This window comes from Amia ocellicauda, chromosome 22 (genome assembly GCF_036373705.1).
Source record: "Amia ocellicauda isolate fAmiCal2 chromosome 22, fAmiCal2.hap1, whole genome shotgun sequence".
Lineage (NCBI taxonomy): Eukaryota > Metazoa > Chordata > Actinopteri > Amiiformes > Amiidae > Amia > Amia ocellicauda.
Genome location: NC_089871.1, coordinates 8,141,124 through 8,167,286, shown reverse-complemented (window position 1 = coordinate 8,167,286; position 26,163 = coordinate 8,141,124). Strand labels below are relative to the sequence as shown.

At 41.8% G+C, this 26,163-nt stretch overlaps 3 protein-coding genes and 1 pseudogene across 3 annotated transcripts in view; 2 read left to right on the top strand and 2 right to left on the bottom strand.

Annotated features, from left to right (window-relative positions):
• The first annotated feature begins 18,023 nt into the window (after positions 1–18,023).
• Positions 18,024–20,515, top strand: LOC136717885 (methyltransferase-like protein 27). Its single transcript, XM_066695440.1, has 6 exons — positions 18,024–18,229; positions 18,595–18,732; positions 18,977–19,105; positions 19,304–19,439; positions 19,728–19,820; positions 20,074–20,515. Exons 2-6 carry the CDS (start codon positions 18,613–18,615, stop codon positions 20,280–20,282), a joined length of 687 nt encoding a protein of 228 aa, XP_066551537.1. The 5' UTR covers positions 18,024–18,229; positions 18,595–18,612; the 3' UTR covers positions 20,283–20,515.
• Positions 20,403–22,281, top strand: LOC136718523 (methyltransferase-like protein 27; annotated as a pseudogene).
• Positions 22,282–22,363: 82 nt separating this feature from the next.
• Positions 22,364–23,982, bottom strand: LOC136717887 (claudin-like protein ZF-A89). Its single transcript, XM_066695442.1, has one exon. The coding sequence runs from the start codon at positions 23,766–23,768 to the stop codon at positions 23,157–23,159; it is 612 nt and encodes a 203-aa protein (XP_066551539.1). The 5' UTR covers positions 23,769–23,982; the 3' UTR covers positions 22,364–23,156.
• A 54-nt stretch (positions 23,983–24,036) lies between these two features.
• Positions 24,037–26,163, bottom strand: part of LOC136717886 (claudin-4-like) — a 38,121-nt gene continuing 35,994 nt past the window's right edge. The window contains exon 2 of the mRNA XM_066695441.1: positions 24,037–25,260. Coding sequence (XP_066551538.1) covers positions 24,607–25,242 — 636 coding nt within the window. The 5' untranslated portion in view covers positions 25,243–25,260 and the 3' untranslated portion in view covers positions 24,037–24,606. The remainder of the gene's footprint in view (positions 25,261–26,163) is intronic.

Sequence of the window (26,163 nt, the reverse complement as noted above, 5' to 3'; positions counted from 1 at the left end):
TCTGTTATAAATACCCCTTTAGTTTGCCTTTCTTATATATGAAAGGAGCATAAATATTGAATTAGTTGCAGGTTTCCTATAGTCTTAATTTGAAAATGACTGCAGACTCCAAGACATACTGTGTTGTGTATGATTTCTTTTAATATTATTCATGAGCAATTCTGCACAGATTTGCATGAGCTTTCATTATCCCATTGACTTTCATAGACATGAGCAGCTCCTTCAGGGCTAAAACATCTGACTCTCACTTAAAGACATTAAATCTGTAATTAGTCTGTTAATGTCTGCTCCTTGGTATTCTCCGTGGGACACTAAGCTAATACTCATTTTCCCACCGATTTCCCCAGGATTAACACAGAAAGTTGTTTAAAAATGTGCCAGCAGCCCCCCTCCCAGGTGGTGCAGCTGCAGACTGCTTCCCCTCGAAGGGACGTTAAGTCACAGGAGGCAGCTCAAGAGACTAATTGATTAACACTAATTGATTTACCAGCACGTCGAACAGCGCAGGAGACCCTGATACTAATGACCTCCGATTAGGGAGGTCCACTTTGAGCACCAGCTGGCTTTGGGAGAAGAGCGATTGGCCCGACACCCACAGGCAGCACAACCGCATCTTATTGTAACAGTAGCACATATCTAAATGTGTGAAAAACTCCAATGCATGAGATTTTGTTCATTACTCATTACTGGTTTTCTGTGTGTGAGACCTTAGCGATTGAGGGTTGAACTCCTTGAGGCAGGAATCTCAAGACCCGAGATGGCTGCTCCAACCAAGAAAGATTGGCCCAACCACCTTTCTGGTGTCTTTTAAATACATCAAACTTTTTCTGTCTGCTAATGAAGGCAGCAAACTGGAGACTTTATTCCATTAAAGTTGGCTGTGAGAAGACATTTCACAGTAGGACATCGATGGACTGGACAATGGAAAACATTTAAAAATATTTAATATAATCCCACCAGAGTAACCTTTAGTTTTCCTGGCAGAATTATTACTTTCTTGGTGATAATAATAATGTTTAAACTGTGAGAAATATATAATTTAGTCAGGGGTGTAACAGTTTTTGATGTAGGTTTGCGCTAGCACAGAGACGTGTATGTCAAAGCAACAGAATTCAGATTCATTCCTTTGTGATCTGTGCCATGCTTGTGTGTTTTTGAGACAATTATGCTATCCAGTCAGACACATATCTGTCGTTATGGAAAATGTATCTGCCACAAATCCTGGCCTTCTTCTCCCAGCAGATGTATGACCCTCCCGTGTGAGATGAGACCCCCGGGCCCCAGGGAAACAAGGACCCCTGTGCTGGTATGGCGCTCTGACTCGCTGGCAAGGAAGCAACAGAGCCCGTTAGAGTCTGATCTCGTTACTGAAATATCCTCTTCCATTGCCAGGTAAGATATATTGAGTCCACAGTCAGCGGAGTGGATTTTCTCTCTAGGAAAAACACTTATCACAGTAAAATGACCCTTAAAATGAACCATCTCAGTCTTCTTACTATAAATTAACAAAAAGGAAAGCCATGACTATATGAAACAGAAGCAATAGGATTTCCTACACAGTTCTGGTAGACGTGATTAATTTAATTTTGTTAAAAATCTATGTTAGAATCTGTATATTGTATATTTGACTTACACATTCATTTTTGGTCAATAATTATATATTTTCTTGCCAAAAATAAATAAACACATCCATATATACTGTATTTTGGCACTTTTGTTTGCTCTTGTATCCTATAAGGATAAGGGCATCTGCCAATAAATACATAAATAAATAAATAATATACACAAATACAACTAAAGACATTTTCAAATGCCTTTTCCAACAGGAGCAATTCTTAGATCATCAGCCAACACACAATTTAAACTGCCACACACCAGCCAACATTAAATTAAATATCGTTCGTATATAGACTGCATCAGGAGACCACATTATGAAAATGCTTTTGCTCCCACTGGTCCAACATTGGTTGAAAATAATGCAATAAGCATTTCAACTGTCTGGACAATAAATGATCTGAATTACTACCTCTTTTCCATCCAACTAATAAGCTTCGTAAATGGCCATTACATCAAAAAAAAAAAAAAAGAGATTGACTAACTTTTTCCTCTTCCAACCCAATCAAATGTTCTAATATAGCTTTCCACTTCGTTCAAGTTGAGTCGATATTAAAACCATGCTGCCAGGCTGTAAGGGCCTGTAATCGTGATAAGAAGCATGTCAGGAACTCTCTTCCAAAACTGTCCAACACACTTTATCTGAAATGCACTCGGAGGTTTGCTGCTCATGCTCAGTACACTTTGTGGCAACAGAAATTAATTCAATTGAAAGGAACAACTGCTATCAGGGATCATTATTATGCCAGTGAAACGTTTCCCTTCTTGTTATCATTGTAATTAATCAAGAATGAAATCACCGTCATCACAATTAGTTCACTTGTTTATCAACCTTATCCCTCTGCCTGATGGCACAAACATTGCTCAACAGCAGGAGGATCTTTGATGGAGATCCTTTGATTAAGATGTGTGGGTTTCTACTAACGAGGCAGAGACCACTGTTGACACTGCAGGACGTTACGCACAAGCGACCATCTTCCTCCACGAAATACTGCCTCACCATCACTGCAAGTCCAACAGGATTGCCGTCACAGTGTGTGTACTGTACCATCATCTCGTCTCTTTTCTTTTCACACAGCTCTGGGTTATTTCAGTGCATTCGTCAGCAGGCTGCTAGAAACTTCAGAACTTTTAATAAAGTTGTGGCCCTCAATGTCAACCTGCTTGTGAACTGCAGACTAATTCAGACAGCCAGGATACGTTCAGGTTCGGAAATGAGCCGTGATGGGAGGGATACTTACCAAAGAAAGAAAATAAAATGAGCTCATAAATGATGAGGAGTTTGCTGTTCATTGCAAGTATTTTACTGGAAGCCATGAGCGCCAGAAACACTCTTCGGCTTTACCCAGCAGGAAAATAAGTATTGTTTGTGGAATGGATGCGGCGGCACGCACCACCCAGATGTGCGAGGAAACATCAGTCCAGAGATGGCACGGGATTAAGGCAAAGACGAGTGAGAGGAACAGGAACACTATTTAGCAAATTGTTGCATGTTTCCTGTCAAGTGCATGCGACGGGCCATGCCAACTCGGCTACGCAATGCGTCTACCATGCGATTAGAGCACAGATTCTTCTCGTTTCAGCAGGAACACGTCTCTCTGCTGCTTTCTTTCTAAGGAAAGCATGGCTGGGATCGGTGCATACCTGTCTGGCTGGTGCTAGACATGAGCTAAAAGGTCAACTTTCCGTAAAAGTATGAAAGAAAGAAAAAACTGACGATTACATAGTGACTAGAGCCGTGATGAGGGTCATGAACTGTTCTGGTTATAATTCAGTTACGCTTGTGATCCGTTAGGTTTCTAAATATACATGTCCAGTTATTAACGTGGGGTTCGAGACACAGACCAAAAGGAAACGGTGAAAGAAAGTGTAGTGGGGTCTGGGGGTAGTGTGACTCCACAGCACAGAGCGAAGATGTCTCCTCTCTCTGAATACTGCAGACCCCCGGACTGCTCCCTCTCTCTCTCTTTGGTCTTGGAAGTGTTTATCAATGGGAATCAGATGTCTGTCTGTAAACATTTTCAAGATTTTCTGTAAGGGGGTCATGTTGTGTAGAACGGGGTGGTTTGCCTTCTTAGCACAAATTCTAATTGCTCCAAAAAAAGCTGAAAACTGGCTCTTGTGATACTGAGGTATGGGAGCTGGGAGTGCGACATTTTTTGAATGAATTAATAATTACATGAAAGATGAGCTATAAACGAGGAAAGAACTCTGTGATTCCTATGCTTTTTAGTTCCTGAAACTATGACTATGATTTTTGCAACGTTGATGAGAGCGTAATAAAAGCTTCCAATTGCAAAAAACTTCCCGTGATTGGAAACCACATGGGAATCACATGGTTGTCACCATGGTACAGGGTACAATATAAAATATATACATCAGTCACGCATCTTAACCCCAAAGACAATGGTTACAGTTCGCTGAGAAGCGAGGCTCAACAAGACTCAACACATTGTAATGGGTTACAAGCATTCGCAGGTGCTAGAAAGTAAACACTAATAACAGCGAACCTGTCTGCATTTTGTGTGTGTGTGGGGATGCAAATTATACTGAAAATTGGTAGAGAGAGTCTAAACACCACTAGTGCCTTACCAGATTTTCAATACAGTTATCTCTTCGTTATAACAGAGCGACCACAGTCACAACAGCAGTCTCTGAGAAAGCGGGTCAACGGTAGCATGCCTGGCCTGAAAAACCTGCTCTGGGACCCATGGTGTTCTGAATATCCAGTACGATCTGTGGAGTGTAAATGTGTCTTTAAATTGGATGAATGTGAAGTTAGGTAACGCGCTCTACTTCCAAACTATTTTTGGTTTGGTCAAAATGAATAATTAAACCAAAACAGGAAATCCTACAGGTTCCCGACACCGAAGCAAAGTGCCGGCTGGCTTCCATGTTCTCACTCAGGCATATCCAGGTACATTCAATAAATAAGAGCAATTGAAAGCATATGGAAAGAGTGAGGCAGTCCGCTGGCATCTGGGTTTCTCTGTAAATGGGAGCAGTGAGCAACATTTGAAGTAAGAATTATAAATGAGGCTTGTGCAGGTGAGAAGTGGCAGACACTGAAAGGTTAGCAACGCCTCCGCTAGGGTTTAGCCATCTGAGAAACATGACTGATTGTTCTGTATGGGCACATGTACGTTTGTTTTCTTTCTTAATGGAATACACCGATTTGGATATGAAGACCAATTAGCATTAACAGAAACATGACAGGAGCCAGAAGTTTATAACCGTGTGTGTGTGCGTGTGCGTGTGTGTGTGTGTATTGTGTGTGTGTGTGTGTGTGTGTGTGTGTGTGTGTGTATAATTCCCCTGTGATCCATTGTAACAACAGACCGCTTTCTGGAAGTTTCCAAAGTACACTAAACCGTTGCATTTCATCTCCATTGAGAGTCTCACCAATCAGCTTAAGACCGATCTAGACCATCCCAGAGGACAGAAACAGAAGAATACAAAACTTGAATTGTGTTATTGTTTTATGCGCCTTTCTGTTATTTGAGGGAAAAGGTTACATTTAAATTTGATCGCCACTGGGGACCAAGCGCTAAATCCAAGACTTTGTGTAAGCTAGATATTTGTGTACACAACAGATGTTCTGTGAGCATTGTCCGCCTGAACCCATCAGTATTTCCTGTCTGGAAATCCAATAAAGGAGCCCTGAACTGACCTCCAGCTGTCCCCGTCTGCCCCCTGCACTTTTCTCAGATATCTCCTTACATTCTCCCTCCTGCGAGACTGTCTTAAACAACGCAGCGCAGAAACCCAACAAGGCCGTTTCCTCAAAGATTGTGAAAAAAACATTGGTCTGAGGGTCAAATGTTGCACATTAATTTAATTCCATTTTGTCTTCCAGTATTTTCCAGGGAAAACAGACTTTCGCTGCAGCTATTGAAAATGCAACAGTTGCACATTGACCATTTGTTTTCCCCCGACTGGGACACATGAAGTCTGCTCCTTGGGATCCTTCGAGTTCTAAATATCAAAAAGGTTTAGAGCTGTGAAAGGTTATTCCACATGGATTGTATAATGGTATTCATTTAAAAGCTTACATAGCAATAAAGAATGACTTCGAGGCAAAAGAATAGACAGTTTGAATTATTTCCTCGTTAGGGGCAATCGTTCTTCTCTGCAGAAAATCCATGTCTACGTGAATTATATCTGTAAATGTATTTTTATCGCACATTGTTCCACACAACACTCCAAGCACCATTTTATTGAAGGCATCTCAGATCAAGGGAAAAGGACGCCCCCTTGTCTGCAAAGCATTCGACACAGAGGACAGGCCTTCAATCATTCAATCATAGCAACATAAATGACATCAGCTTTTCCGACATTGTCCGACACATCGCAGAGAGAGGGCTTTACCTCTGCGCTTGGATCTACAGGCCACCGTTTCCATAAGCCTAGGTACATTTTCATAGCCAGTGACTCACACTGAAAACACAGCAAATTGACAGATTACCGACAACAAAACCTCTGGGAACATCCATCAAAGCAAACTTCCTCATCTGACATTAAGGCTTTCAAGACGCACGACAGAATGCCAGAGGACGGATGGAAACCTCAGAGCCTCTATAAGCCGATGCTGAGTTCTCTCAACAACAATCCTCCCCATCTGCACGCACAGGCCGCGGTCTCGAGCTGCGCCGATTGAAAATGTTGGACGCGGCACAGACGAGCGGAGACCATATTTCAATCTGGTAATTAGCCAATTGGATAGATTTGCCAGGAGAGTTCCATTTAAGAGTAATGCTTACACAAACATGTGCCCCGCAAGCTCTAATGAAGCAGAACATTTGTTAAAAGTCAGAACGGAGTTCAACTCCTCCGTCAATCTAATACTTCATCAGGGCTGCCAAGCTGACGGTGATGAACGACTGCGGCTCACCTCTGGAACGTGACACAGAGGAGCTGCAGCTTTCGGGGTTATTTTGGGAGAGAAATAAATAAATAAACACAGTCAAAAGCACCACTTTGTACAGAATTGGGCTGTTGACAGTCATTCAGATACGTACCTGTGTGAAATGCCAGAGCTGGGCTACAGCAGAATCATCTGGATTGAAAGGATGGAGAAAGGAAGCCAGAGATTGACATTAATTGGAAACACACTTATTGAATGTGAAGTCTAGGTTGAGGTCTATAAATGCCCAATCGTGATTCTTGGGAAAGGTTTATCACACATCTACTAGTTCTCAACACTGTGTTACCATTTTAATGGTGAAAATTTTCCTCCCAACATGGCATTTGACAGCCCAGAATCTGTCCGAATGTCCCTCACGTCTTCTACAGTCAGATAAACTCAATTGCTTCTCACAAACACTGTCATTTCAGTATCTCAGGTATCCATGTGCAATTATGTAAATATGACTCACCGACCCTAAGCTGCTCCTGGCACAGTGGCTGCTGTCCAAACCACACCAGCATGATGTGCCAAAACAAGACATGGGCATTCCTGTAATTTAGTCATTAAGGGTCATTTTTTAATTAGTCATTTGCAAAATAAATAAGTTTGATAAAATGCCCTGTGGGCTGTTCTGACAGTCCTCGGCTGCCGTCACCGCTTTCATTTTCAACTGCACATAACATGGTGAAACCCAATCTGGTTGGAAGAAAATGTATCCAACTCACTTTACCAATAGCAAAATTCAACTGACATCATAAAGACTGGATTGTCCCGGAACACAACACCATTGAAGGCGTATCTGATAGTTTTAAACCATTATCACCTTCGTGTGCATAGCAGAGAATGCATGAGCATAATCGCACCGCATTGCTTACAGGAAACCACTGAAAAGCACCATGGCAAGCACACGTTTGGTTCTGCTTGTTGCTTTAAACCACTTAGTGTGACTGAGAGACAAGCGAAATGAAAGACATATGAGTGCTGGAACACAACCAGCATATTTGCGTTTGGTAATGTTACACAGGCACTGTCCGAATAGTCAGATCAAGGGATGAAAGGAAAGGCAGAATGACCTTCTTAATTCAGCAATTCCTCTGGGCCCTTTCTCAGCCAACCAAGCCAGTTTTCCTCAGCTGACGGGTGCGGTACAGGCTGTGCAGAGTTACCTGTGTTAGGTCTCTTTCTAACCCCTCATCTTTCTAACAAGTAGCTCTTTCTAAGCCCAGTTCGTGTCTTTGTTGATCTTCTGTATTTCCCTTTCTGCAGCTCTGTGCTGCCGTTATAATCGGGCCCCACTGACCTGATTAAAGAAATACTTAAATGATTGCAAGAACATCTAGAACCTGTTCTGGAGTCAGAATACTATTACGAGGGTTACCTAAGGTCTTAAACCAAGCGAATTAGCAAATGAAACATCCAAAACTTGGGAGATGTAAAATAAATAATAATTAGCAACACCAATAAAAAAAATGATACAAAAATGAAAAAAAGAATGAAGTAAAGAATAATACAGAAATAAAAATCTGGTTCTTATATCTAATCTGAGAAATAATTAATTATTAGATTTTCCCAGATACATATTCCTCAACACTCTAGGGAATACTCAGCACTAGGGAATACGGAGTCACCCAAGAAAAAGACCCCATCTGATATAATACACATCAAATCCATTGGTAAAACACTGCAGTGCTAAAATCAACTCAACATCAGTATTAACGCACTTCTGTCCAAACTGTTAGCGAACGTCGCAGTTGGACAAATATACCGTGTCTCTCCATTGAGGATTCATCCATTTCTACACACTGAAACGGTGGCTACTTGATTGAAGCACTTTGGACATCATAGAGATATTTGGTTATTAGTTAGTCTCTAAATAATTTATGCGAGAATAACACAAATAAATAATAATAATAGTAAACACATAGTAAAAATAGTAAAAATCAACGATAGCCAAGAGATGTTTTGTTTCCACCCTAAACGCAAGAGAGACACAAAACGACCCTTGTATTGCACAACCTAATAGATGGAAAGCTGGGTTTTACTTCCCTGTTTGGAAGAAAGATGAACGAAAGATGTTTTTACAGCTGCCGCTGTCAGAGGCAGCGTCTGAAACATTCTTACGAGTTGAAAGGCTGAAGAACAAGAAGGTTTAGAAAAAAAAAAACGTGTATTATTTCCCACGGGCCGCGAAGTGGAATTATTCATAGTCACTTCTTACATCACGTCTTCGACTCAACCATTTATTTTCCTTAGGAAAGGGACACGGAGGTGAGGAATTAACCTACAGCTCTGATGAAACGGTTACCTGTCTTGTTTGCTTAATCTGTTAGTTTTTGTTTTCAAAATGGTGCCACAATTACAACTCTCCTAATCATGTGAGTTTAACTAATCAGACGCCTGACATCTGAAGAAATTAGAGTCAATCTGCAACGTGGGACCAGCCTATATTGCCAGAGTCTTAACTGGGCTGAATTTAGGCGTGTTCAATACAAGTTGCATGCAGGCTTTTACCTTGTTTATCTTTCTGCATTTCTTGGTATACTCTAAACTTTCACTTATATTAGGATTCTCTTAATTCTCTTCTTAAACAACAGCGATAATGTTGTTGCCTGACAGAAGGGATCTTTCTAAGTACTGGTATGATTGGCAAAATGTCTATTCTGGATGACATCAGATGTAGGAAAGTAAATCTGGGCTTGTGGGTTAAGTGTTTTTGTTCCAGTACATACATCCCATGTACACTGACTGCTCAGTTACTCCAATCCCCTTTTACCATGTCAAATAAATATATCAGCATGAGATAATTAAGAAGAGATTAATCACATTTCTGCAAACATCTGTAGAAATCAGCGAATCAACCTTCGGGGACATCCATTACATCTCGCCTGTAAAAACAAATCTTCTGAGTGACTCACTTGATTTCACACTAATTTGTTTGCTTCCTGACTGACAGCCTCGTCCGTTCTCCCTCGCTCTGTATCTGTGGTGCTTCGAGCAGCGCTGTGTAACAGGATACGCTCGGGTTTCTCACCAAAAGTAACATTTTGTTTTAAGGTTTATAATGGCAGAGGCGGGCAGGAGAATGTTATGTTAAGTAGGTGTGTCTTAAGCTGGGAAATGAAGGTGCTCGTTTAACCCAGTTCAGGTGGAGATGGACAGGGGAAACGCGGTCAGACATGGCCTCACATGCCTGTTCTTCAATGCAGTTTAATATGTCATCATTTTCCAACAAATTAATTTGCAAGGCGTTTGTTTTTCCAGGGGGGGCAGAGATACATAAGTTATGCGAAAGCAGAGCTCTGCATCTACCTGCTAAGACTGTGAGCCCCAACACTGTCCACGATCACATTTGACTGCCCTGATAGGAAAGAAATTGCCCATAAATGGCCAGAAACATCCCAGGACTATACTGTGGTATGTGTTCAGAGTATGTGTGTGCTTAGGAGTGTGTATTTGTGTGTGTGTGTGTCTTAGTACAACACAGAAAGGGAGGGATTGGTTTGGTTGGGAGGGGGAAAAAAGATTATACTTTTATTTTTTTCACCAAAGCCTTGCATTCCTAACCTTTCGGCTTCTCTGAGCTGCTTGGCATCAAGAGAAGCCAGACTCCTGGAATTTTAATATTTCATTTTCGAGGAATGATATCTGATTGGATTAGGTTACATGCTATAGCTTTCCCTGGAGAAAATGGCAGAGGCAACGGCCGCGCCGTCTCGTTGCGTTACCCGTCTACCTCCAAGATGAGTTCATTGCTCATGCTTGAACAAGTCGAGTAATGATTTGGACACTTGAAAACGATTGTCTTAAACTTGTATACACCGATCTCTGCATTTGAGAGCTCTACAGGGACCAGGCCTTGTCCGCCTGCTTTAGGAACCTCGTCCGTATTGATTTAAGGTTACACCTGTTCAAATACCTGAACGGTCGACAACCACTGAGAACCAATCAGGCCAGAGCGACAAGACAGATCTAAACACTGTTAGATATCAAACCTGTGTGACCAGAGATCTACTGCGAATCGACAGACATCATGAGAATATCTCGGTGTGACATCTGTGAAAAGGAAACATTCTTTAAAACGAACAGATACTCAGAATAAAAATAAAAGTATAACAAGAATAGCGATGAATACATTCCTGCAAACGGTGAAATGGACACCTGGGACATTCTCAGATACTCTTGTGCTGGATGTGATACCTGCCCAGGGAAGAATGGTCTCTAGACCAAATCAAAACCTTACCCTAACTATAATATGCCAATTCCAAGTATCCAATGGCGGTTTCATATTTTGTCAGAATTTCTAGATGGTTAGGCAACACAGTTTAAAAGCAGACCACAGACGTAAGAAATCTCACTCCCAATGTGTTCAATGTATCTAATTATTTCCACCTCCTCTCAAAACAATAATTATAAGAAGATATATCACAGGCTTGAGTAACGAAACATTTCCATATTGTGCCTCATCCAGTCCTCTGTCGGCCAGAAGTCTCTCTTTGATGTGTTCAGTAATGATTTATACTTTGGGATTAAAACAAATCCATCCAAAGACCGATGCAGAATTCCAATAGTGGTGAGCATTCTTCTCAAGTCAAATATCCATCATCTTTTTTCTTTCTGTTTTATTGTTCATCGCTCATCTCTCTGTATGCCGTGTGATGCACTGATATTTCCCCGCTCTCCGATTCTAACAGACGTGTTTTCAAAATACAGGTTTTTGATGGCTTTTGCTCCCCCTACTGGCTGCGGTCGATCAAATACACCGACACACACCAGACCCAAGGGTTCGGGAACTTTCCAGTCTCTCAAGAACCACGTATACAATCATTACCATTATGAAAAGTTGCACATTTCTTTCCTGTTTTTATAAAGAACATATAAAAGGAGGGCTGTGTTTTTCAAGATATGATTTATGAGCAAAACTATTGTACCCAAGAATAAGCCCCCAACTGTCTCACCTTTTTTCTACTTCCACGCAAACATGTTGTGGTACGAAAAGTCAAGATATCCTTCTTAAATCTCTTTGGCCGCTTATTTAAGAGTCCCCACCTTAAACATACGAAGACAAAACACGCAGTGTGGGGATGCCAAAAACGAAGATGAAATTGTATAAAATAATAAAACAAGATCAAATTACATCCGAAAGAATTACCATTTTAATATATTTTCGAATATGATTCAAGGGGAAGTGTGTGAAACAATCTTCAAAGCCCAAGGACATTTCTAAATACTTATACAACTCTGATTCTTAAGAAAACCTTGAAAAAGTTCCTTATTTAAATCAAGCAACTTGTATTGCATGCATACTGTATGTTCCCAGCGGCTCTTTGCAAATCTTTGCAAATTTATTTAAACCCCCTCAAAAGATAAATATGATCCTTTCCATTCTTCTTACGAAAGGATATCTTTCAACTGGGGTGGAAGTCAGCTTCTGAGGAACGAATACAAAACGAGCTGTGGAGCATCATCGATGTTGCGAATTTGAGAAGAGACGGAGGATTTTGGAGAGAAGAAAAGATCTACAAATCTCACAAAAGATTTCCTTGACCGAGGGGGTCAGCTCTGCCAGGCTATTTCAGTTTTACATTTTCTACAGACACCAGGGGGAACCCGACAGAAAACAAATCCCATATAAACCTGACACCTTCAAGTCAGCTTCATCTGGACTTCTGGGAAAAAAGGAAAACTTTATCTATTGACACATATATCAGTGTGAAACTGAGCGGATTCACTTCCACTTCAGTCACACAACGAAACTCTCAGCACAGCCCTTGCTTCAATCAGGCCAAGCTGAAATAAACCAAGTCTCCAAGTCAACTAGTCTTAATTGGCACCGTTTAGCAGCCAGTTACCTGTCAGGGGACTGAGTTCTGCCTTGCTTCCTGGTTATAATTTTTTATTTTAATAAAAACAGCGTTTCACTGGCTGTTGTCAGACACGTTTTCCAAAATATGTTTCACAATTTACAAGTGCTGGCGGACGAATCGGCGAGAGGCCGGTCCGTATTATCACACACTTTATTTAGTCTGTTTCCATTATGAAAACAATGTTTGGACGTCCTGGGATGAAGTAATGGCTTCCAGCAGAATATGATGAATATGACGTTCCGCCACGGGTCAAGCACTTCACTGCTGTGCCGTCCACTAAAATGTTCATTATCTCTGTAGGACAATAAAATTAACTGATGATCACTGCAGGGTAACAATAATGGAAGTGATAAATTAATAATTTAATGAAGTTTACATTTTCACAGCGAGATCCCTGTAGATACTCCATGTTTGGATTCGCAAAAGCTGCTGCATATGTCTTGCAAGTTACAAATAATATACTACAACTGTATGTGAAAGTACAGTTTCCAACAGCCATAAGGCATCATCGTGATCAAGCTGATAAACAGAAGCTCATCATGATAATCGCTATTGATATACATTCACAACCTCATCATGGCTGTCTATTTCCTGCCCTGTCTACACTTCATGTCTATTAGCCTAGAGAAGAGCCTTTATTTAAACACTGTTATTAGTTTAAAATCACAGCAAATATCATACTAAGCAGGGATACCAGACTCTCACACAGACCTGAGTGCAATCGGAATAGGAACTACTTAGAACACAGTGCAGAGAATTGCCTTTTATGTTTAAAACATGTTGCTTTACCTGCCCACCTCTTCCAGAATATACTCACAGTAAACACTTGTGACACAACCCCGGTATAAACTTAGAACCTCATTCCTATTCAAGACAATGATCAAATAAATATAAAATGATCACAAAGCCACAGTGAAGACAAACACCTGGATTCAATACGCAGACAGATCTGAAAACACGGCAGTCTGGTTGACACCCAGACAAACACGCTCTCTTCTTCTTAATCCTATAGTCCTATTAACCTAAAAGGGCAGTGCTAATCCTGTACAACATACATGAGGGATTAAATCACCCCCACAACCACCCCTGTAAGATCAAATCTTGGAATGCGGCGAGAAGAACACTGCTTCACACATCAGGTTTAAAATGTGAAACGTCCAGAGCTGTCAATGAACCTCTCGGATTGAGGGAGACTTTCAAGGCACGCTGTGTGCTGTGGAGGCCTTGGCCCTTGCCGGTGTTGTCATCTTGTTGAGGGTTAAACAAATATGTCTGCTGTGCAAAGTAAGGCGCGTTCAGTAATAGGGGCTTTCCTGCTCACAGAAGAAGAAGAAAGTTAAAGCAGGATGGATGGACAGAAAAGGACAGGCAGACTGAGAGATAGGCAGAGATGTGGACAAAACAGAGAGGTGTTATTCTGGAAAGCTTTGTTACAGTGTGTTGAAAAGTCTCATTGACAGAGTGGTGACCACAGACACACATGACTTGGGCTACACGGCTGGTTGACATGTCCAGTTTCGAGCATTTCTACAGTTCAATATCCATGCAGTGCAAATCCTAAGAGAGGGGTTCGCTCAAACTCCACCGGGACCATCATTCATCTTTTGCACTCTTGCATTTGTAATTCATGCCCAGGGCTGGTTCGGCAAAACCATCTCTCCCACGTATAGAACACCTGTGTGTAGCAATTCCATGATATCTTTCAAAGACATTTAATAGCTAAGCTGTGTTTTGTAAGAATCATCCTTCCATTAATATGTTTCTACAAAATTTGAGACACAATAAATACAAGCCTAGCGCAGACAGATAAGCATTAATGTGCATTACCTTATCCACAGAATAATTAGGCGATAAAAACTTCAATAAATTGACCACATTCTCACAAATGATATGCAGATCAATTAGTTAATTATAACAATTTGATTTGGCATTACCTTTTTTTTTAAATTGGGAAGAGACACTTGATATTGAACCCACACAATATCACACTGAATGTCACACCCTAGATTTAAACGGCAACTCGCAGAATACACTTGCCTTGCATTCCAGGCAGAACAACTTAACCATAAGACCCGTCCGCACTTCCTGCCCTGAGATAACGGTCTGTAGGAATCCAAGCTTTCCTCTTGTGGATTTCAGGCCATTTGTAACTGCAAAACTGCACCCCCCCCCCCACTCATTTCTTTCTCGAGGATTACGATCTGAGAGGATTTTAGCCCCTCTGCTACAAGCGCACTTCACTGGGGGAAAAGGTAAATTGTTCCCAGGCAGCAGTCCGCATGCTATTTGTGAAGCCTCGGCAAAGCTCAGTGCCCAGCTGCACGCTTCTGTGCCAGGGCCGTGATTGAGGCTGCGGGCCGCCCGTGCCAAAAATCACAACAGCCGGAATGCCTGGACTGAAATAAGATTTTTTTTTCACATAATTCCTCACTTAGTGACCATAAAAGGCTGAGAGAATTGTTCAAAGAAGAAGAGGGGGGGAAAAAAGTTGTGTTCGTAACGAGAGGTATGGTGAACGTGAACTCCAGTAAGGATTGCGGTTTCCAACTTCATCCAGTTCTACACCCAGCAGTATCAAAGTCCTGTAACAAAACCACGAAAGCCATAGAAGCTGATATGATGTTTGCGAGCCCCTCCACTTCTGAACTCTTATCCCAGGAGTGCACTGCTTGGCGTCCACCACTAGAGGACGTCAGATTGCTGTTTTGTTTCCACGACTTCCTTTACCTCCACAGTTTCCCAGCCCATCCCTCAAATATAAGTCCAACAAAATAACTAAACATAAAAACCAACTTGTTCACACAAAAAGCTGTTGCAAAACATGTTAAGAGCATGTGGTTTTCTCACAGGGCTCTCACACTGGGACTGAAAAAAACTGATGTGCTGTTTGGTAAAATGGTCGGGATTAAATGGTATGACTTGGACCTCTGATGCCGACAAAATCCACAGGGAACACTCGGGATGCTCAGCCTAAACATGTCAACGGCTCAAAATGAGGGGATGGTTCAGCAAAAGGATGGTTCAGACAGGAGAACCACGAAGGGACGAGGCCAGGGCGCCCCTGCCAGCTCAACTCCCTCTCCTCAGACCCCCACAAGTGGAAAAAAAATAACAATTACACATTCCTCAGTGATGCACTAAAACAAAACCACCAATTCAAACATACACGTTTCAGTTTTTAAACACTTACAGGTTTTTATTTGCCCAAACTGAAATGCATTAATTCGGGTTGAGATGCATTCCAAGTGATTTCATTACATCAGCATTGAGTGAGAGCCCCCAAGCACGGCACATCATTTAACTGTTCCCGTCAGGTGTGTTGATAACGCTAAAGCCACTGGGATCAGCCTCCTTTCCACCTCAAACTAATTACTCGAAACAGTAGCATAAACAAGGAAATCTGAGGTAAACCTTCCATGGCACACAGTGTACGCTTGAGATTGTGGAAAAATCTGCAGCTATTAGTGAAATGACAGGAGAAGCCGGACTCGTTGGAGAAATGCTTGGCATGTTGAGCCTCCCTGTCCTTATCTGCTGATAAACCATCTGAATGAATCACTTTACTCATACATCGCTAAAAACATTCCTGTTACTGTATTTCACTAAGGGGTAGAAATCTGACTTCAAGTAAAGTCTAGGGAGTGAATTTTATATTCCTGGAAGAAGTGCGCAATCATGTGGCCGATCTGGGCATCACATCCACTGGAATATGGGTGTTAACCACTAACAGCCTGGAGAAAACTAGCATCTGAACTGCTGAATTCAAAATCACATATTGGAATGCCAAATATTATATTTTTTGCATTACCTCCATATACAGAGGAAGGTTTGGGAGTCTTAACTCTTGTGTCTTCCGAACCTTGTTATTATCAAAAACAATTCAGTCAAATTCAGAACCGGAGCTCCAGGCAACTGATCCGTAATTAAATAGATGGTTTGATTCATTAGATCTCCAAAGCTCATCCACTCTTTGATTATCCAATCACTTGTCAACTAGTCAATCCTTGTCTGAACTTATAGAGTTATACCCCCTGGTGACATTATACCTCCTATAACTGGTATAATGCCACCAAGCACAGCTGAAAGACTCCCTGCCAGAGATACAGGGGAGACAGATAGAAAGTCCAAATTCATTCAGTTAACATTTCAACATTTAGCTCCACTACTCAGAAAAATACTCTGTGTGTGTGCTTGTTATCACCAATTGTAATGAACCAAGGACTTCCAGATAGTCCCCTCATGCAGATGGAAAACATCCCCAATGTCAATGTTTGATACACAATGTCTGTCTGCCATAGGATTTCAGTTTCGGATAGATCTAAAATATCATGTTACAAGAGATAGGAACAGTACATGCATCAATACTGTTAATTTAGATTGTGTAAAATATAACTACAATGGACTATGTCCCGGGGAAAGAGTTGGTTAAGCATTTGATTCTAAAATATGATCATCCCATTTGCACCTGAACACAAACCACGTGATGCCCTCTCAATTCATGCACTGTATATGACTCGTTCATAATTTCATTTTTAATGGACAACAACTTGATGAATCACATCAAATGGTTGACAACGTGCGCGCTGAAACACTTTGAGTTTGGATATAGTCTTGTCCCTTTGCTGGGTAAAAAATCTGAATCAGCTGATCCCCACTACCTTGGTTAATTGTAGTTGGAACAGATTTACATATTCTGGTTTACATAGGACAAAATACATAGCACAATACAAAAATGTACAACCAATAATCAAATCTAAAAACACGAGTATGTGCATAAATAAATAAAATACCACAAAAACGTTAATAAGCCCTCGGTCATGCCAGTGCAGGTTAAAAACCTCTCTCACGGGTATCTACCTGCTGGGGGTCCTCATGCTTATGAGATGCACTTTTGTTGGACCTTGAGAAGACCCTTCACTGTCGTGGGTGGAAGTTTGTGGACCAGATTTCTGCAAACTCTCCTCCATGTTGCTGCACCTCGCCAATCAAGAGCCTGTCTGTAGAGAGACAACACTCAACTCTGGAAGTAACTGTCCTGCGGTTCACTGCGGTCATCATCAATGTCTGGTGCATGACAACAACTATAAAATAATACAATTCCTTTTTTAAATTCAAGTATAGCAAAACACAAGTTAAGTTCTGTTTTCATTGTAAAGTTATTAGTAATATGAACTGATATATACATGATTTGGACACGGAATACATGGTATACACGGAAGCTCTTTGTGAACATGACTAAGTGTTTACAGTTTGCAGTAAAAGCTCCGAACTGTTCTGTGAATCTTTTAAATAATGTACTACACTGTGTGTAAAAGCAAAACGTGTGACAAATATATTTTTTAATAATGTACAGAGGTTAGTTAAACGGTAAGAACCTGATAATTGGTCGTGCAACATCTTAAGACTTTTCATTGTTACTGTTTGCTACTGTGTTTCTGTAATAAAAGATTCAACCAGCCCTACCTCCATTGCCAATTGCCACAGTGTTATTGAGTTTATTTTCTATTTAAATGAGCTCGACATGACACTCGCTGATTGGCTGTATACAAATTCCGTTCTATAATATGAACTAATCAGAGGGCTGTCCGTCGTCCGTGCCGTCCAATGACAGTGTCGTATATTTGGGTACCGCCCCCTGCCACAGGAACACGGAAGCGACGGTCACAACCTCGCCGCGTTTCTTTATTTTCTCTCTAATTACCGATCGAGATGCAGATAATAAAATGCACAACAGGATCATATTAAAGTTGTATTAGTAGGCTAGTTATGCTATTAAGATTTGATCTCCTCGTATTTTCTGGTGTATGTTCGGTTTCTTCTGCGGGAATGGTGTTTGACCTTTCTGGTACATTTTTATATTGATATATTTATGAAACTCTGTCCGATTTTTAGTTTTTGTTTTAGTTTTTGCAATCTAAAGAACTATCTCATTAAGCCTGTTTTCCGCTCGGTGCATTGTGTCTTCTGTCGTTCAAAATGCAAAAATAAAACGTCCTGTCACTGACTTGCCTGCGTCCATATGTGCAAAGATCCAGATTGCGATTCAGTCAAGTTTAACCCTTTATCTGCTTGTAAATGTTGGAAAATAAAAATAATAATACTGTGGTTTTCGTCTTTAATCCTATATTGTTCACATATGCACCTATTTTCATGCAATATAAAACCATAACCCGCAGCCAGAGAGCAACTTTTGTTTTCTTCAATTTTTAGGATTTTAAAAAGACGAAAATGGCCAAAGCAGTCCGATCATTTTCAGACGTGAAGGATGTTATACTTTCTTGTCATAAAGATGCGACCCCCGAGGATAAAATGGGTTTCTATGACAAGTGGGCAGATAACTATGAGCAGGTATGGCGTGGTCCAGCACTTTCATTTCGCACTGGTTTGAATGGCAACGTTGATAAAATTGTTGGTTCCCCTGTTGATTATGTACAATTACTCTCATAGTGATTTTTAAATGAGAAATATCATTAATATGTCTTGTACATCAATACAATGTTGGATTTTGTTTTGAGGTCCACGTGTAACAATGCAGCAAAACACTTTAAAAGTCCTAATCCATTATTAATGTGTCTTTCACCTGTGTCTTCAGGATGTTGCCATACTGGACTACAGAGCCCCAGGCCTGGCAGCAGATGCCCTGGCAGCAGGTTTTCAGGGAGACCGAGAGAACGCAGTCGTTCTGGATGTGGCTTGTGGAACCGGCCTGGTGGCCTCGAGGGTAAATAGCCCTGTAGCCACACAGATCAATCAAATCTTTACTGTGACAGAGGGGTGACAATTAATTTATATGCTACACAGATAGAATATTATTTTCATGACCACCATTTATTGTAATAGCTGTATGAAAGAAATTGCATATTCTTAGTGGGGAGTTAAATTGCCTTTTTGGATTAAGCACATTTAAATGTCCCGGCAGCTGCAGACACTGGGGTTTCGCAGGTTTGTGGGAGTGGATGGCAGTGAGGCGATGCTACGGCAGGCCCGGGACCGAGGACTGTACCAGGAGCTCCTGCAGTGCATGCTGGGATCTGAGGAACTCCCTGTCCCAGTTGGTATCTACAACCATTTGTTTCTACCTTTCATTCCACAGATTATTAAAACTGACTTGCATACTTTTATGATGTGATTAACTGTACTATGTTTCCTCAAAGGGTGACTCAATCACTAGAATCAACCTACATATGAGTATTATTCAGCATCTCCAAAGCAGCTAGTATAACCACCCCCAATACACTTGTTGTTCACTAGGATGGAGTTTGGTTTGGGAATACTAAGTCTTGTTGAGATTTTGAACGTTAAACTATACACTTCATGTTGTGTCTTCATGTCTTCTGCTTCAGAAACCTACAATGCTGTTCTTATAGTTGGGGCACTTAGTGTGGGACAAGTACCCCTCACTGTCATCAAAGACCTGTGGAAAGCGACAAAGCCAGGTGAGTTTATAAAGAAATAAAGTCAATATGTAAAAGTTAAAAGCCAGGCAAACAGTTAAGCTCTCGTGATCAACTATATTAATTAAAATACAGAAGTAGTGAAGATAAATATACTTTCTGTGCACATCAAATGCCAAACCTGAATAGTTTTAGTACTGCTACTGCTATTTTTACTTTAAATTCTGAAAAAAATATTTAGTTAGTTGCATTTGCAGGCGTGAGGCGAGGAGACAATTATGTTTTGTCGTTATAGGTGGATATGTGTGCATGACAACACGGGGAAACACATCCAACAAGGGCTTCAAAGATCAGCTGGAGTGTCTCCTGAAGAAGATGGAGACAGAGGGGCTGTGGACGGCCGTGTCCGTCACCGAAGTGCAGGCGTGGGAGAGAGCCGTGTCCGACGAAGAGGCGGGCTACATACCTGGAGCCGTGTACCTGTACCGGAAGACTGCGCTGTAACAGAAAGATACAGAGGAATTAATTTAATGAAAGTGTGATAGTCTAGACTGTGCAAAGGATTGTGCAAACATTGATATACTTTGGATAATGGATATATGATTTGTTTCACTTGTTTAACAGATGGATGATTTGTTTGCTCTTGTTTTTTTCAACCCGTTTTCATAAACATTTCCCACAGTGAGCGAAAGCATACCGACACAAAGAACATTCAAAAATAATAAAAGGATTTGGAAGTTTGTGTCCTGGGTCCGTTTTTCTGGATTTTTTTGTTGTTATTCTGTCTCTCACTGTTAAAATACACCTACCATTAAAATTATAGACTGATCATTTCTTTGTCAGTGGGCAAACGTACAAAATCAGCAGGGGATCAAATACTTTTTTCCCTCACTGTATATTGTTTGGTGACAAATTGGAGAAGCACATCAATGTGTATTTGACCAAACAGCAATTAATTTTTATTTTTCTAGTTTAGGAACTTTGTCTGCTTCATGTTTTGAGATTGAGTACATAGTTCTTAATAATAAAAAAAAGATTTGTCTTAACCCAGTGTTAACCTTTGTCTTCAGGATGTTGCCATACTGGACTACAGAGCCCCAGGCCTGGCAGCAGATGCCCTGGCAGCAGGTTTTCAGGGAGACCGAGAGAACGCAGTTGTTCTGGATGTGGCTTGTGGAACCGGCCTGGTGGCCTCGAGGGTAAATAGCCCTGTAGCCACACAGATCAATCAAATCTTTACTGTGACAGAGGGGTGACAGTCGAGCTACAATAAGTCAGATCTTTGACTTCAGTGCCATAACGTGGCAAAAGACACACGAATAAGACAATACTGTTTATTATATTAACATTATTATACATATATGGATTTAGAAGGCATTTCAGTGTTTTGTACTTATTCACAGTTGCTGTATGAATATTGTTCTTTAAAGTATACTTACTTATCAATATATTTTCGAATCCAGTTGATTGAACTTGAGTTAAGATTGAACAGTTTTATCACTTACATGTCCCGGTAGCCGCAGACACTGGGGTTTCGCAGGTTTGTGGGAGTGGATGGCAGCGCAGCGATGCTACGGCTGGCCAGGAACAGAGGACTGTACCAGGAGCTCCTGCAGTGCATGCTGGGATCGGCACCTCTCCCCTTCTCAGCTGGTATCACAACAGTCTTATACATATTTAAATACTGATAACTCAGTGAGTAGATACATACATAAATAGATGCAAATAGATAGATCGCATCTAAGTGCTCACCACAAATAATATTGCTGTCTTTATATCATATTAAACTGCAGTGGAGGTGAAAAGTTGAACTGCAGTTTTATCAGAAATGCTGTAACGTTGTTCTGCTTCAGAGACGTACGATGTGGTCGTTTTGTCGGGGCTTTAAGTGTTGGACACGTCCCTGTCACCATCATCAGAGAGCTGTGGCGGGTTACAAAGCCAGGTGAGCTGTCTATACATACCTTTGGGTGAGTTATTAATCGGGGCCAAAGATTGAATTCTCAATTTCACATTTAAATATTAATGTTGGCCATTGGATGTCTTTGTTGTTAATGGTTGTGTTTGCATTATGGAGAAATATGTCCATTAAAAATCCTCCCCCTCGTGATGATAACACACTTTCACTCCAGGAGGGTTTGTGTGCATGACAACGCGCGGTAACACATCCGACGAGGAGTACAAAGACCGCCTGGAGAGTCTCCTGGCCGAGATGGAGAGCGAAGGGCTGTGGGGACCCGTCTCCGTCACCGAAGTGAAAGAGCTCATAAGGGCCGGGTCCGTGCAGGAGTCCGGCTACATCCCCGGACACGTGTACCTCTACAGAAAGACTTCACAGTAACACAAAGTGACTGAGAGATCATGGGTCGCTCAACCTCACAAGAAAAGGCTTTGAGCTTATTTGAGTGTATATTCTGTTTGTTATTTAAAAGAAATCTGTAATTTGTCTCTATAATGATGCCCCTCACATGAACAAAATAACATTATAAATTCATTACATCAATGAAGTGCCGCTTTTTTACTGCTGCTTCCTTGTCAAATGAAAATGTATTAATCAACTGACACAGAGAAGAGGATTATGGGAATAAATGTCCATTTTACTCAAAAATTGATACTTCACTGACAGTGATTGAAGACAATGTTCACAAAATCAGTGTGACAGACATATTTGACCATTTATTTAATTCTGACTTAAAATGTAGTCCCGTGAAATTAAAAAAATGTAGTAAACAGTAATAAACATATGCTTACAAAATCAAGTTGGAAGATATATATAGACACACAATAATTAAATGTTTGTTTTTGTGTGTAAAAAAATATTGCACTCACCATATATCACCATATAACAATCACAGTATTTTATCATTTACATTAATTCATACAAATAGTACAGATTTGTTATTTCTTCTGAAATTGTGGTGCTCAACTGAGCAATGTTGCACATAATAACAGCAGCCTATATAAGCGCACAATATGGCGTTTGTATCGTGCCATTTGACTCTTGCGTCTCAGGGGTTTTGTGGTTCAGTGGCTATGAGGTCATTCCAGCATGCAATTTGGGTTGTACTGAGAAATGAGGTTAGCCTCCAGAATCTGGGTTCGGCACGGCAGGGATTTCACAGGAGCTGCATTCGATTAAAACGTGCATCGGCATTTTAAAGAAAATACCCCAAGAGAAGAGAATACTCATACGTAGATATAGTTGAGTTCATCCTAATGCACAGTATGAATATATTGAAACTATTTGATACATACGGTCTGATGGTGCCTTCTCCTGGACTGAAATTCAGTGTAATCTTATCACTGAAACCAGATGCCCCTTAACACAGGCCCAGGGAGCACAACGGCTCACTGGAAGAGTTTGTGTGGATGTTGGTTTTACACCACAGCAGCAGCACTGTGAATCCTCTGGAAGGCGTGATTTTGTTCAGGAGTGGGAGCCGTCTGCTCTTTGACGGAGCAGCCCCGGCTGCAGAGGAGAGCCCCACCGCCCGCCAGCAGGGCCGAGGCCCCCCAGCCCATGTACAGGGCCACTCCCAGGCCCCTGTGCAGAGACACTAGGCTCTGTAAATCTGTGGTGGAGCTGTGTGCTGTCCAGGACACAGGGATCAGAAGCAGGAACCCGGAGAGAACGGACACAGCGCCCGAGGCTACGGCTACCTGGACGCGGTCGGGGAACTTGAGCAGCCCGATGGCGCAGATGGCAATGGAGAAGAAACCCACCCCGATGGAGGCCATGATCAAGGCCCTCCATGTCCGAAAATGTCCCGACAGGCCCAGCAGGGACTCATAGAAAGAGCACTGCAACCTGCCGCTGTTGTGCTGCTCCCAGCCGATCCAAACACCGTCCCAGTACACAGGTAGTTCGGAGGTGTGGTTTCCCAGCGAGCCGGTCACGTTCCACACGGGCAGGGACCGGGTCAGGACTGCACCCAGCCAGCCCACCGAGCTCAGCACGAACGCCACAATCTCAGCCACCTTCGTCGGCATGATGGAGCTTTTGTTTCTCAACACACAGGAAGTGGAACCAGGCAACCCGAAGGTTGGGTTGAACACTCAGATTCCAGTACAGGGTGCGGTCAGTTCACGAGGAAAACTGAAGACTTCAGCCAGAAAAACTAGCTCTCTTGCTCTAAGTTTGGTGTCATGCAACTGTCTTCTCTCTTGTGGTGAAGACCTCACACTACCAGAGGACTGTGGGTAGATATTTAAAGAGGTATGAGCATCCAATCCTGTAAAGGATTTCTTTGAGCCAATGCATGGTTTTGTGTACTTTATTCTTTAAATTACACTTTACAATTGTGTTTTCGGTCCAAGGAATTTGTATTCTCTCTACATATATATTCTTTATTGGTTAAGATACACATTACAAGTGCCACTATTATGGACAGTGCTTAGCTTTGCATCATTACTATAGCCAGAGTGAGTTACCTGCTGGAAATTAACACAACACCTTATATACAAGAACATTAATGTGACGAAGAAAACAATATATATAATGTCTTCCACAAATGTAATTGTCTTTGTTTCAGAGGTGAACAGAAAATGCAAGAAAAAGTTGTAATCGTCTTAAAGCCAGCAAAGCTAAACCCCCCCACCCTAACATTAATGGAATTTAAAGTTTTATCACCAACTGGAACCCCTTCTCTATATCCCAACCTCAGAGCCAAATAAAGCATTGAAGCCAAACCAACTCAACACCAAGTTAACTGATGTCTAAACTTTATAGGAAATCTAAGAACTGATGTCTCAAGAAGACACATTTCTACCTTCTCCAGAACTGCGATCTCTGAACCACTGAGCCCCTCCTGGATGTTTTCATTCTTGCTCACACGTAGTTCTTGATGGCGTAGCTGCTGTTGCTGACGGTCCTGGCCGGTGCGTACCTGGGGGGCCAGTCTATCTTCTCTTGGGGCGGGCAAGTGCTACAGAGGACGCCCCCCCCGAGCAGCAGGAAGCCAGCAGTCACCCACCCAACGTAGAGCGCGGCACCCAGCTCCCTCTTCAGTGGCTCGGGGACCAGGGGGTTGTAGAAGTCATGGATGATGGTGTTGGCCGTCCAAGACACGGGGACCAACGTGGTGACGCCCGAGAGGACGAAGGTGATGCCCGAGGCCAGCACGAACCGCGCCTTGACGCCAGGGTCGTCCAGGCAGTTGGTGCACTGGGCTCCCGTCAGGAAGATCAGCAAGCCCAGGCCGGCCAGCACCATGCCGACAACCACCAGCCCGCGGGCCGCCTGCAGGTCGGGCGACAGGTCCAGCAGGGCGTCGTAGACCTTGCACTGCATCTGCCCCGTGCTCTCGTACACGCAGTTCATCCACAGGCCCTCCCAGAACACCTGTGCCACCACGATGTTGTTCCCGATGAACGCCGTCACCCTCCACATGGGCAGAGCGCAGATCAGGATGGTGCCCAGCCCTCCTGTCAGGGACAGGGTGATGCCCAGGATCTGGAAAGCCATGGCTGCGGCAACAGGGTCCTGTCGAGGAAGGGGGAAACAAAATACAGGCAGGGTTAGTGGTGCGCTGTGCGTATGTTACAAGAGTGTGAGGTAGTTGTGACAAGGTAGTGGCACTAAACCACTGGTTCTCAACCCTGGTCCTGGGGAGCCCCTGCCCTAGAGGTTTTTATTCCAGCCGAGTGCTCAATTACTTAATTGGACCCTCAATTGAACTCATTTGCTTCATTTGACTTTTTAAATTGTGTAGCTCATAAAAAAGGTGGAGATTTCAAGTTCCATCTACAGTTTAATACTTAACATGAACTCTATAACTGTTTAAAATAATGTAAGATCTCAGATTAGACAAATTATTAGTTAATTAGTGTTCAATTAAGTACTTTGCATTATTTTGCAATAATAATTGCGTTAATACGAGATAATATTGCATTATTTTTTAACATTTGGTAGATTTTAGTTATATGTACAGCGAGGATTGCAAATGTAAATATAAAAATTATGTTTGAAGCATATTTACCCATTTAACTAAACATTGCATTTATTTTTCCTCATTGTGTTTATTTCCAAGTCCATATTCTTGATCCCCCTTCCTAATCTGAATCCCAAAGCAAACTTATCTCGTATTAATGCAAAAATTATTGCGAACTAACGCAATATTATCTCATATTAAAAAACTAATATATTTCTTCTCTGTGGAGCTAATATGCTTCTATAGTTCTGTCCACAACGGTCAGGTATTTGTTTTATATGTGGGAGTGATAAGCAGTCCAATAAATTCAACTTGAGCCAGAAAAAAAGGACATGACAGAGTATGACACCCCTAGGTGGCGCTGCAATACAGATAAAAAGCCACATTCTCACTGTGACCCTGTGGGAGTCCAGTTCACATTACAATACCATGCAGGAACTGAAGAAGGCAGAGAA